This window comes from Tenrec ecaudatus, chromosome 14, assembly GCF_050624435.1.
Source record: "Tenrec ecaudatus isolate mTenEca1 chromosome 14, mTenEca1.hap1, whole genome shotgun sequence".
NCBI lineage: Eukaryota > Metazoa > Chordata > Mammalia > Afrosoricida > Tenrecidae > Tenrec > Tenrec ecaudatus.
The window spans coordinates 89,328,676-89,342,317 of record NC_134543.1 but is presented as its reverse complement, the minus strand read 5'-3'; the positions used below and the strand labels follow the sequence as shown (position 1 = coordinate 89,342,317).

Sequence of the window (13,642 nt, the reverse complement as noted above, 5' to 3'; positions counted from 1 at the left end):
CTGCCAGCCTTCCAGTTAGCACTCAAGCATGTTAACCATGCGAGCAGCCCAGGGGCCGATTACTTTATATACCAGTGAAAGCTGGACAATGAGCCAGGAAGATCCAGCATCAAACTGTTGCATTTAAATGATGGTGTTGGCGAGTACTGACCATACCGTGGACCTCCAGAGGAATGAGTGTTCTTTAGAAGCAAGGATGGTGAGACTTGGTCTCACATACTTTGGACATGGTTATCTGGAGGGGTCAGTCCTCGGGAAAGTAGGTGGCCAGTGAAAAAAAGAGGAAGACCCGCACTGAGCTGGAGTGACAAAGTAGCTCAAACATAACAGTTGTGAGGAGGTGCAGGCCCAAGAAGTGTTTCATTCTGTTGTGCACAGGGTCGCTATGAGCTGGGACAGGCTCAAAGCATCTAACAATAACCCAACAGCAATAGCACGGTCTCTGCTTTAGGAGGCTGGGAGCAGGGTCAAGGTGATGGTGCTTTAACGGTTTCCTTTATTTAGGTCCTGAGAATAGAAGTGAGAAATGCTCTGTACCAATAAAAGTCTTCCAAGCTCGAGCGTCTTCACTCTGGCGCCAGCCATTAGGCCAACCCATCACCACTGTGTTGTGCTTCATGCCCCCAAGGCCACATGATTGGATGAGGTGGGAAATGCCCTCTTTCAACTTGGCTGCCACAACCAGCTGGCAGAATCCTTTCACTTTCTCTGCTTCCATGAGGTGCTTGATGGTCTGAAAAATAGATACAGAATCTCAACACAGAATTGCTTCCCAGTCTTTAACTAATTCCTTTTCTACACACATTTCCTTCTTTTAGAAGATCACATCTATGCGACAATTCAAAAAGCTAGTTATTCCAATGTAATCCGCTTTCTTTTGTTCTTTTCATTTTTCAAATACTGGATAGCCATCAAATACTGGAGAGCCATAAAAGGGTTGTCTACATTTTGTTTCTCTTCCTTTTTGGGGGTGCATTGTTTTCCTTCCTTGGAACACACCTCAAGCTCGAGGACACAGATCTCATCAAAGTGAAGAGTCAACAGTCAGTGTGTGCTGGCCAAGTTAATTTAAGTTCACTAATGTGAACATGACTGCCTCTTCCTTCCTCTGTCCCAGTTATGCCCTTATGCAGATGTGATAAAAAATGGAATCTGATGATCCATTTTCCCAGGTATGTTTTCTTTTTACTTTCCTCCTTATCCATCTCCTGTCTGACATTTGAATGGTGATTAATGATGATGCCTGTAAATGCTTTTACGGCATCAAGTTTAACCCACTTGCAGATGCATTCTCATTTACCCGACTCCGCCCTCCTCGTCAAAGGGGAGGGACGATTTTCCCAAGGGCAAAGAGTAAGTCCACAGTGCATCCAGGGTAAGATTTGTTTCTTAATTTCCGCCATCATTCCGGATGAATCTTTATTCAGTACTCCAGTTTCAAAACATTCTAAAATAATATCCATAAAAATGTTTGGAATTTTAAAAAATAGTTTGAAATTTTCTTCAAACCAAAGGGCTAACGCTGTCATTTCTAGTGAGTATGAGAGTGAGACAACTTCTTACGCCAGCAGAACTTTAAGACTCAGTAGAGCCACTGCATCCAGTTGCTCCCGACTCTCAGTGTTCTCCTGGACGGCCCCTCGTGGGGTGGCTGTGCTTGCGCAACACTTACAACCACCCGGCTCCTAATAGTCACCACAAGCTGCGAGCAGCAAAGGAGCTAATTTATAATACCACGTATGTTGTTAACAAGAAGAAAGATGGTGCTCACTATCCTTCATAAGATTAAGACGAGCCCTCTCTCCTCACAACTTTTTTTCTAGCACTTTCTCAGTGTTCAGAGTCAACATCTTAAGTCTAGTTGGCTTTGAGGCTTATTGTTGACACATTTTAACAACATGGCAATGTGTTAAATGGGAAGAAAAAGTAAGTTACTATCCTGTGACCCATGTTCTTTATTTGGGAGGTTATGGCCACTCAAAAGTCTGCACGACCTACAAAGAGAAACCTCCTATCACTCGGGAAGAAGTGAGAAACCTGTAAGCTGACTTGACTTTCCCCACTACAACAATGAGCCTGGTCTCTCACCTGCTCAGCAGCCAAAGCCTCGCCATAGCTCTCTAGGAAGTTCCCCACAAGGACAGAGCCCACAATTGTGAGACCCTTGCCTGCCTTGAGCTGAGAGGCAAACGTGAGGAGGCGAGGATGCTTGACATGTAAGTCTTCGTCCAGTTTCAGCAACACAAGCAGCTGAGGCCTGTAAAGAGGTTGGTGGGAGAGGAGAGGTGAGCGAGAATACACTGTGGTGGAGTGACAATTCTTCCCTTTAATTCAGGACAACTCTAAGATGTTATAGGATTTAAGAAGATGAGAACTGAGACTTATTGTAAACACTCCCAGTATTATCTCATATTGATCCATGGTCAAGTAAGAATAAAAAATGGGAGACACATAGATCATAAATGATATGAAGAATAGAGAATCAAGGCATCAAAGATTTGGGATGGCTTAAAATGGTCCATTACACAATTCCTTGAGCATACAATCTCTATCCTATAAAGCAAGGATGGGCACAGTTTTATGTGTTAACTTGGGCCACACACCACTGAGCTCTGCTGAGTTCTCTACCTCCAGTTTTTAGTGTGTGGTGGTCCTTCCTCCAGCCGAAGCAAAGCAAATCGGGCTGCGCTAAGGGACAGCCCTCGGATGCCATCACCCCATTCTTTCTCAGCTCTGGCAGGAAAAGGAGAAAAAGAGCAGAGACTTACACTACAGCAAGTACAACTTCAAAAAAAGTCATGCTCATTTCCCCAACTGTAAAAGTAACACATGCCCAAGTGTATTAATGAAGTGTGTAACAATTCTCAGTAATAGAAGGCACCCACTGGATTATAACTCATATTAATGATGTATTTAGAGGTCTTCAGTAAGATAAGGCATCAACTAGAAGTAGATTAACATGACCTTTTACCAACAGCCTACACTGAACAAGTAGGTCAGGAAAAAGGCAGAAAGGATCATTCATCTGGTCCTTTTAAAAGCAAAAATTATAAAAAATGTAAAACCGTAATTTAGATTAAGAAATTAACAGAGACCCAGGATTAAATTAATTTAAAAATCCTGGGAGAAAGCAAAACTCATGCAATCTTCACAACAATGTTCTCTCTCATTTTTGGATATCGTTAGTAAAGTCTGAGCTGTTACAAAGCTTTTCAGGACTAATTTAGTTTCATTTTAGAACTAAACAGGAAGACTGAAAGGATAAAAATAATTATGTTTGTGTTACATTTTGGAAGTATGGATTCATTGTAATTGGGATAGTTATTTCATACTTTCTGAATGGGATAGTTCCCCGTGTAATGAAAAGCTTGCATGTGTACTATGAAGAGGATTTGCTGGTACTCTGCTCACGAGTTGCTTCCTGTCCACAGCAACCATAGAAGACCGAGTAGAATTGCTCCAGAGGGTTTCCTGCCTATCGTCTTCATGGGGCCAGATCACCAGCTCTTTTTTCTGACAGAGTGGCCGGTGGATTCAAACTACCAACCTTTTGGTTAGCTGCTAAGCACATCCCCACTGAGTTGCTAACATTTAGTTAGGGAAGGATGAAATTACATGAGCCTATCATACAATTTTCATTAGACTGGTTCTATGAGTTAGAACGGATTCGACCGCAGTGGGCTTGCATTTTTGTTTTTGGCTCTGACCAAGCTAGATAAATGTAGAGTGACTAATGACAAAGCCACAGTTCTTCTGTACTCTAGACTCACCCTTGGTACTCGATGTACTTATAGATCATGCCAGCTATCACCATGGCTACAATGGCATAATACCAGGAAGAAATGAACATCAGGGCCAGACAGATGCTCATTCCCATAAAAGAGAGAGTCCTAGAAAAGTAAAGACAAGCAAACAATCAACAAAGGTCTTTTTAAGCACTTGGAACAAAGCATGCTAGAGGAGTGCTTCTCAAACTATCTGTAGTTAGAGACCATTCAATCACCCCCCCCAAGATATTACAAAGAGATGCTTTTGTAAAATTCAATACAACGATTTATAAGTAAATTAACCACGTGCTTGGATACTGTTATGAGGTAAAATTGTGAAAGAAGTTTCTAATTATTCATTCTCAATTTCTGTGCTTGTTCTATCGTGGTCTGGCAGCAAACAATAAGCAGAACTACACTAACTCACAGACCCAGCTTTGCTGCCCATGTTCCTTCCTCACTGCCTGGAAATGCACACGTGCATGGGGAGGCGACAAAGGCACCTGTGGTTAAGAGGACGATTCACACTTGCTTGGCAAAATAGAGAGAGGGCAGGAATGGAGTCAGAAATGCTGACCATTCCCCAGTCTCAAAAAAACGGTTCCATATTCCTCAAATTGTTGTGAACCTCTATTAACATAACTGCAGAAATCAGTAAGAAAAACTTGTCAGTCGAATTCATATTTTACATAAAGGAAACTTGACAGGTGATAATTAAGTGCTTGTTTTGTGACAAAAGAAAAGCCAGGTAGACAACATTTACTAAAGTTCTCCTGTGTAAAGAATGGACTCCCTACTTCTATGATTTCCAAAGGATGAGCAGGAAAATCGATAATCTAGAGACAAGTAGGGTCAAATGAAAAGACAGAAAACACACACACACACACGAAAAGACAGAACACAAAATAAGATAGCAACTATAAAATGCTCATGACTTTGAACTCAACAGGCTAGAAAGAGGATCAGAGAGCTAAAAATCAGCTGGAGACTTTCATTTTCAGTCACTGCCCACTATCAACAAGTGAAACTGAAGTTGAGTTGAGAAGGAAGTTAGCTAAGAGGCACGTGCCTACAGGTACACATTAAAAAACCCAATCTCACTGCCATCAAGTCGATTTCGACTCAGCTTCTAACTGCAAGATGGGTGGTTTTAAGCTGAAGAAGGCACCAAGCTGGCAAGATTTATGCTATAGTTATCTTTATTCTAATGACCTGTTAAAAGTCATTATAAAGCATCATCATAGAATGGCTGATCAAAAACAAATTACTGAGAACCCAGACCTCCTAGTTTTCTAGAACATTGATGCACTCTCTCTAAACGTTGAGAAGGAAACGGCAAACTCACCAGTGGTAGTACCGGAATCGGGGTCTCCAGTTGGGTGTTCGAAGCAATGTCTGCAAGGCACATGCCAGGTTCACAAAGAGGTAGCACATGAGAAAAAACCTAGAAGAACCGAGAGCCAGAGACACAATTTTTACTGTACAATGCACCTTCTAGAGTTATTTAAAATAACTAGATCTCTTTGCTCTAAGTCTTTGTTTCTAGACCACTAATCTTTGACTGGCTGGCACGCAATTACTAGCCGACAGGGTAGTTTGCTCCAACCCCGAGAAGGCTTGGGAAAAACGTCTGGTGATCTGTGTCCAAGAGGTCACAGCCTCAAAAATTCTAAGGAAGAGTTCTACTCTGCAAAAACTGGGTCACCACGAGTTGGAATTAACAGCAACTAAAAACACCACTCGATGCAGTCTAGGAAGTCGAAACACGGTATTGTCCATTGCCTCCTATGCATGTGAGAGTTGGACATTGAATAAAGAAGACCCTGGATGAATCGATGCATTTGAACGGTGGTGCTGGAGAAGAACACTGAAATTGCCATCGATACTAAAAGGACAAAGTGCTCCTTAGAGGCAAGGACGGCAAGTCTTCCGCCTACATACTTTGGCCATACTATCAGGAGAAAACAGTGCCTGAAGAGGACACCGTGCATGGGAAAGCGGAGGGGCAGCGGAAGAGATGGACACAGTGGCTACCACCATGGGCTCAGACACAGGCACAATTAGCTCCTTGTACACCAGGTCGTTATGGATCAGAGCTGACCTCACGGCACCTGACAGCAGGGAGTAGAAGTCTTTCCAGATGAGCTCCCCTTGCACTCTCTCCACCAGTCCTTGGCTAATCCTAGTTTGCTGTTTCTTACTCACCCTTCTGCAAATTTCACTGACTTAATTAAAATCTCTCAATGTTTTTTTTCCTTTCAATTTCTACTGTGGTGTCTCCTGCCATCAAGCTCTCATTTCTTCTTTCTTGGATTAGTCAAATAAGCTTTCAAGGGGCACTCCCAGCTCAATTTTTGCATCTCTCTAACCCATGTTGTAACCCAAACTGATCATTCTAACACACCTATTTGATCATCTTGCTCTCTCCCATAAAGGACTACCCACCATTTCTAGGGTGAAGTTCCAGGTCCTATGTGATCTGGCTCTAACATACCTAGCCTGCTACTCACCAAGCTGTGCCTCCACTCTCGCCAAGGCAAACAACTTTCCTTTCTCTGACTGTGCTACATTATTCTACTCATCAGTTCCTGATCGTGTGCCCTCTGTATGGAACACCCTTCACACCTTCTTCACTTAGCAAATCAGCAGTCATCCTTGAAGACACAGGGTAACTTCCTCCGTAAAACCTTTCTTGATTGCAAGTCGGTTTAGTTGCCTGACGTTAGTTTCCATGTAGCACCCACTGTTCACCTTCATCACAGACTCCCCACACTACGTGGGGGTCACTGGTTTCCTTATTACTATCAGTTCCCCAGATTGTTTCTTATTCAACTTTGTATTCACAGCCTATTGCAGTGCCAGGGAAGTAGGTAAGTCATCCAGCAAGAACAACTGAATGGTTCAACGCAAACAGTAGCAGTGAAAGCTATAACCAAGTGACACTAAAGTAGAAACGAAGACAAAAGTCATCTAAGGTTTTGCAGGCAGGAAGAAACTGTGATAATTTGTGAGAGTTAGGTGTATGTGAAGTGTCTCCGGTATTTACTACTTAAAGGACACTTTATTTATGACCCACTCGTCATCACTACTACTACATGCCTGCTGAAACACACACATATATGTAATACGTCATTTTGCTAGAATAGCTGGGGGAAAAAGGTTGGCGCTTACATGGAGAGGATGGGAGCCACAAGATCCAGGGAGGCAATAAGGATCCCCAGCTCTGCAATGACAGCAGTCAGAAGTAAAGCCCAGGTAGGCTCCCCATTGGCTTTGCTGTGACCAAAAACCTACAGAGGGGAAATATCAAGCACAGAAGTGTGAGAAATACCCCATCAGTATCCCCAATCCTCTACTCTACAGATAATAGTGTTTTCTCTCTGATGTCTTTACCGCACTCTTACGTGACCTCAGACCAGGATTTAAAGAACTCTGGCCTAAAGCCCATGGGCTCCACATTATGTAACCCAGTATTTCCCAAAGGCTAGGGAGGCGGGAAGAGGGCCTACAAAGAGTCACTTACCCTAAGAAAAGGGATGATGTTATCCTTGGCGATCGCCTGTAGCAGCCTCGGCGCCCCGGTGAGGCTCTGAAGTCCAGCTCCGCATGTTGAAAAGAAGGAGCCAATGACAATCACCCATGGCGAGGGCCAAGACAAGGTGCCCACCACCAGATTACCTTTCACGGCATCCCCAAATCTACGAGAAAAATAAGAGTGAAGCAATTGGATCTACAAATAACTCTGAATTTAAAGACTAGTTATACGTTCACTTAATTTCAACCATTTACAATGTGCAGATGATAAAAATTTAGATATGATAAAAAACAAACAAGCCCACAATTATCCTTATAAGAAAACAGTCTGTCAAGCCAGATGTCTTCCTAAGGTAAGTGGCTTCATTCACAGCTTTTTCCTCAGATTTTCTCTTTGACAAAAGTGGAAAAGTCCAGAATAATACCAAAAAAGCAGAATCTATAAATTTAACACAGCTATTAAGATTCTGCATGTTTTCTTTTTCATTTGTTTACTATATGTTAAAAATATAGTTGAGATAATATATAATTCCATATTGTTTTACATATTAAAATATTTCCTGTTATAACATAAAAACTCGAGTGGCCTGAATATTGCATCTTGATTTATAGCATCCATTATTATAATCTTGGTTTTCTATTACACAAAATGTTGAATGTAATAGTTTCTTGCAAATACACATGTTCATCTAGGAACTTCATATATATATTTAAATCATTTACTGGGGGCTCGTATAACCCTTATCACAACCCAGAAATCCATCCAGGGTGTCAAGCACATCTGTACATTTGTTGCCATCATCATTCCTCAAAGCATTTGCTATCTACTTGAGCCCTTGCTATCAGCTCATTTTCCCTCCCTCATTCATGAAGCCTTGATAATTTATAAATTATTAGTATTTCATGTCTTATACTGACCAATGTCTCCCTTCACCCACTTTTCTGTTGTCAGTCCCCCTGGGAGGGAAAAAACCAGCTAGATCAGAGCATGTCTAAGAGTACAGTTCAGAGATGGAAACACAGATGGAATCCAGGACCGATAAACCCCTCAGGACCCATATTTAGAGTAGCAATACCAGGAGGGGAAGGGGAAGGTGGGGGCGGAAAGGGGGGCACTTCATATTTTTACAAATAACTCTTAATGTAGAGTGAAGTTCTAAATATTCAGGAAAATTCACTGCTTTATTAAAGACCCCATTACCCCTATTTATTGCCTCTCACATATGAGAGGAGCCTCTCAGTTTGTGGAAAAATTCCATTATTCCATGAACTTTCTGAAGCTCCATCATATTTATAGCAAATGACTGGTTCTTATTATCCATTACCGTTTTGATTATATTCAGGATGGTACTTTGGGCACGGCATCAGGAGAGAGCATAGACATGGACTTCGTGCCTGGTAGAGGTGGGTCAGCGACAAACAGGAAGACCCTCCTCCACAAGACGCACTGACACAGTGCCTGCAACAATTGGTTCAAAACAAACCAGCAAAGCAACAACAATGGGCTCAAACAACAGTTGTGAGGGCGGTGCGGGACCCTGGGCAGTGCATTCTGTTGCACACAGGGCTGTTATAAGCTGGAACCGAGATGAGGTACCTACCAATAGCAATCAGTATTTATCTATCAATCAAAAAGTTTTTAAAACATTTTACTGGGGGGCTCTTACATACATCAGTTGTATCAAACATATTAGTACATATATTGCCATCATTCTTTTCTAGACATTAACTTTCTATTGAGCGCTTGCTATCAGTTCCTCTTTCCCTACCCCACCCCACCCTTGTGACCCCTTGATAAACTACTAATTATTATTTTCATATCTTACACCTACCTCTGTCACTCTGCCCCCGTGGTTTCTTTCATTCGTCCCCCTTAAAGGGTGTGTGTGGTTATATGTCGATAATGATGATTTGTTCCTCCTTCTTCCCCTCCTCTCCCCACTTTGCCCCTACCATTTGATACCGCTCCTCCCATTCCTTTTCCTGGATGCTGTGCATTATAAGTGCTTATCTCTTATCTGTATCTGTGCACTTGCTCCAGTCTAACTCACAGGGAAAGGCAGGACTGGGGTCATGACAGTGGGGGGTTAAAGAAGCCTCAATGAACCAGAGGAATGGTATGTGTTTCATTAGTGCTTTACTGCACACTGAATGACTCATCCCTACCGTTACCCCTTTGTGAGAGGATGTCCCATTGTCGAAAGATGGGCTTTGGGTCTCTGCTCCGAACCCCCTCGTTCTCAACCATATGATTTGTTTGTTTGTTTATGGGTCTTCAGATGCCTGTTACCCAGCCCCAACTACACCTCATGATCACACAGGCTGGTGTGCTTCATCCATGTGGGCTTGCTTCTCTGCTAGATGGCTGCTTGTTTAACTTCAAGACTTTAAGACTCCAGACCCTCTAACTTTTGATAGCCGGGCACCATGCACTTTCATCACATATGTTGATACACCCATTTTGTCTTCGGTGATGTGCCAGGAGGGTGAGCATCAAAGAATGCCAGTTTGTTAGAACTAAGTGTTCTTGCATCAAGGCAGGCCAAGAGCAGAGGCCCGGCATCGGTCCACTAGCTCAGTGTGCTGCCATATAAATATATGCAGATAGGCCAATACTTCTATTTTTATGAACTAATATATTTACATAGGTACACACCTATGCTTATACCTCTATCCATAGCTTTGCTTCCTAGAGCTTTCCTGTTTCCTTTTACCTTCTTCCTGCCCCACATCAAGCTCGCTCTACTTTTGCCTCTTAATAATTCCTGTCAGCTAGATTACTGTTGCTCCAACACCTCCAGGAGCTCTACATCCTCCTTGATGATTTTAATTCCCTAGTTGTTCCCCTGCTTACAGGGTCCTTTGCTCACTGCTCCCTTCCCCCACCTCCTCCTTCCCTAAGTCTCTCTGGGACCGTTGCTTTCTCCCCGAGCTTGCAACTCATGATAGATCTCCCGTTGGGTTTTTGAATTAACTGTCTTGGGACTGGGATAATCAGACATCATGAAGACATTTACATGATTTTTACATGGAAAACTACTTACTTGTCTCTAAGAACAACTCCTTCAATACATGCTCCAAAAAGGACAACATTGCTTAAATCTACACCAAAAGTCAAGGAAATTGGCATTCATCCTTAAGATGAGACAGAAAATTTACACTCAAGATAGCCTTTCTATCATGAACATGTGAGTTCCTAAATGGATTTATCTAATAAATTAGTTCTTGAATTCTCTATTTGGGGAGGAGGAGGGTAGATTATTTGGTGAAGGGGAGGTGGACTATTGCAGTTATACCAATTATCAGGACAAAAATACTGGTTACCCTAGTTCTACCAGAGGTTCCCATGACTAAGCCTCAAATGGCATTGGTAAAAGGATACAGACAAAGGAGGTGGTCAAGATGGCAAGGATAGTGCCAATGGGAATAGACTTCTGAGCATCTTTCAGATCTCCAGACCGGTTCGATCCAGCCATGATACCTTTAGAGAAGGAAAAAAAAACAAGTTAACTTTCTAAGTTCATGGACACGTTTATATGCCTACTGATACCAAACACTAAGAGTGCATCTAGGAGCCCTAGAAAATAACCTGTCTCCTGAGAGAAACTGCTGCCAGAGTTTGATAGCTCCTGAAATAACCGCAGCTCAGATGCTTACCTGTGACCGAGGGAAAGAAGATCCCCACCAAAAGCGTGAAGGAGGTGGTGATGTCAACAAGAACATATTCATGATTCAAGCTGCCTAAGACGTCAGAAGACTTGGCTGAGGGTTTTTCAATGACCTCTCCTTTTAGTAGGTAACTACTCCAAAGATTCTCTGCAGTAAAAAAGAGAGCAGGGCATTCATCCTCAAGATGAGACAGAAAGCTGACACTCAAGGACAGAGGGTATGGGGCTGGCTGAGGTTGTTAGCAATAGCAGTGGAAATAAAACAATTAGGTAACTTCAGAGTTCTCATCAACAGAGTTGTAAAAATGATGTTTGCTTCTACAGGTACAAAGTTACCTCACAAGAAAGCACAAATAAAAATCTAATGCTCTCTTTTATCTGGTCCTAGCTAGAATTTGATAATAGGATCTGGTAAATACAGAAGCAACCAAATTAAGCTGCCAAATAAATTAGTAATAAGTTATGCAGACTAAAGCCAAATCCTCAGGAAAGTCTATAATAATAATTATTGCTATTTTCATTTCATTTTATTGAGCTGTAATGAACATATCATACCACTGAATAGCTCAATCTTATTAAAAAGGGTTGTGCAATCACCACCACAATCAACTTGGGAGTTTTTCTTCCTCCTTGTACCTACTGGTGTTGACTTCTCATTCCCCACCCCCACCCCCCGCCCCCTCCTCCCATACCCCCAGGCAATTATTATTTCAGTTACAGTCTTCATAAACCCTGGCTTCCCTATACGTAGAAAACACCTATGAAACAAGGACAATGAACAGGACCCAGCAACAACTGTATACACTTGTATATGGACAAAGGCATTTGTGAACCAAACATTTCAGACAGAAGTCTCATAAGAAAAGAGTTGCAGAAGGGGGAGCGGGGAGGGAGGGAAAAAATGAGGAGCTGCTACAAAGGGCTCAAGTAGAAAGCAAATGTCTTGGGAATGATGATGGCAACAAGTGTACAAATGTGCTCGACACAAGGACGTATGGATGGATTGTGATAAGAGTTGTACGAGGCCCCAATAAAATGATTAGGGGGAGAAAAAAAGGTTGCGAAATTTAGCTGAGTCCAGAAAACACAAGTGGGGATGTATTGACATTAAAACTGTTCCATACAGTAATAAAATCCAAGATCAGAAGGGGGACTTGTATTAGAGTTTAAATTCTGAGCACTCAGGTTTACTAAAAGCTATTTATGGATGACCGTGAGAACCCAACATCCAACTGCAGAGTCCCCACTCGGATGAAGGCTCCCTGAACTCCCTGAGACCACTGACAAGGTGTGAACAGACTTGCACCCTCAGACAGGACTAGACTGGAAAGGGGACTGCTGCAGGCAAAATTTGGTAAAAGTCTGGTTTCCCCATTTGACCCATTTTAAGTTTTTTCTAGTTTCTACTATCTTTTGCTTACTTTTGGATTGAGGTTTTTCTGTGTTTTATTTTGTTGTCATTGTTGGGTTTTTTTTTGGCATGGTAATCCAGAGAGGGAATAACTAGATTAATAGTTCTTTAGGGCCATGGTAACCAACAAAATGCTCTAAAATTAACTGTGGTGATTACACAAGTCTTGGTAAAATACTTAAAGTGCTCACTTATATGGTCTGTGGATTAAACACCAATAAAACTGCTAAAAGAAATTGTGAGGAGGCAACTTGGAAAAGCAGAGGTGGATGGTTATACACCATGAAGAATATAATCAATGTCACTGAATTGTACATGCAGAAACTGTCCAACTGCTGTATGCGCTACAGTGTATTCACCAACAGTGAAAAAAAGATGTCAATAAGATAGTTCCATTCCACACGTCACTGCAGAAACACTGTACTGTAAGAATGAGAGGGGGTACCCAAAATCAATGGATTTAAAGCTCCCCTCGGCAGGGCTTTGGCAGCACACATTTTTCCTGCTAGGCAAGCATCAAGCAACTCACTGAGTTAGTGCTCCCTGTGGCATCTCTATTGACAGTGCATTTTTTCTTAAAAATTCAGTTTCACGCAAACCTCATCTTTTGTGATGGCTGACTTAAGAGAACAGCATGCAGCTGTGAAATTTTGTTTCCTGGTCAGGAAAAATGCCACAGAAACTACTGTGATGTTGAACACAGCTTACAAGGACAGCGCTATGGGAAAGAATCAGGTATACGAGTATTTTTCTCCTTTCAAAAAAGGTGAAATGTCAACTGATGACAAACCTCGTTCTGGCCGTCTGTCAACTTCCTAAACGAACAAAAATGTCAACAAAATTTGTGCACTTGTGCTCGAAGCCCGATGACGACAGACCATTGAAGAGATGGGGAAGTTATCTGGACTCTCTTGGTCCCCAGCTCAGAGAATTTTAACAGAATTTTTGGGAATGAGAAGGGTCGCTGAGCAATTTGTGCCTCGTGTTCTGACTGACCGGCAAGAGGAGCATCGAGTGGAAACACGTCGTGCTTTGAAAGAACAGTTGTGAAGCTACCCAGACTTTCCCCCCAAGGTCATTACTGCTGACGAGACATGGTGCTATTTATTCTTACAACCTCGACAGCAAACATCAATCAAGTCAGTGGAGGACTCCATGGTCACCTTGCCCAAAAGAAGCTCGTCAAGTGAAATCAGAGATCAAGACGATGCTCATTTGTTTTTTGTTGTTGTCGAGAGGTGGGTAGTGCATTTGAAATTTGT

The 13,642-nt window shown here is 42.3% G+C and overlaps 1 protein-coding gene across 3 annotated transcripts in view; it reads right to left on the bottom strand.

Annotated features, from left to right (window-relative positions):
* Positions 1 to 13,642, bottom strand: part of SLC12A6 (solute carrier family 12 member 6) — a 90,398-nt gene that overhangs the window by 9,963 nt on the left and 66,793 nt on the right. For all 3 annotated transcript variants that reach the window (XM_075531648.1, XM_075531649.1, XM_075531650.1), the window contains 10 exons: positions 10,959 to 11,117; positions 10,684 to 10,782; positions 10,346 to 10,403; positions 7,291 to 7,465; positions 6,939 to 7,057; positions 5,113 to 5,211; positions 3,771 to 3,890; positions 2,629 to 2,733; positions 2,089 to 2,257; positions 538 to 733 (listed from right to left, as the gene is read on the bottom strand). In XM_075531648.1, coding sequence (XP_075387763.1) covers positions 538 to 733; positions 2,089 to 2,257; positions 2,629 to 2,733; positions 3,771 to 3,890; positions 5,113 to 5,211; positions 6,939 to 7,057; positions 7,291 to 7,465; positions 10,346 to 10,403; positions 10,684 to 10,782; positions 10,959 to 11,117 — 1,299 coding nt within the window. The remainder of the gene's footprint in view (positions 1 to 537; positions 734 to 2,088; positions 2,258 to 2,628; positions 2,734 to 3,770; positions 3,891 to 5,112; positions 5,212 to 6,938; positions 7,058 to 7,290; positions 7,466 to 10,345; positions 10,404 to 10,683; positions 10,783 to 10,958; positions 11,118 to 13,642) is intronic.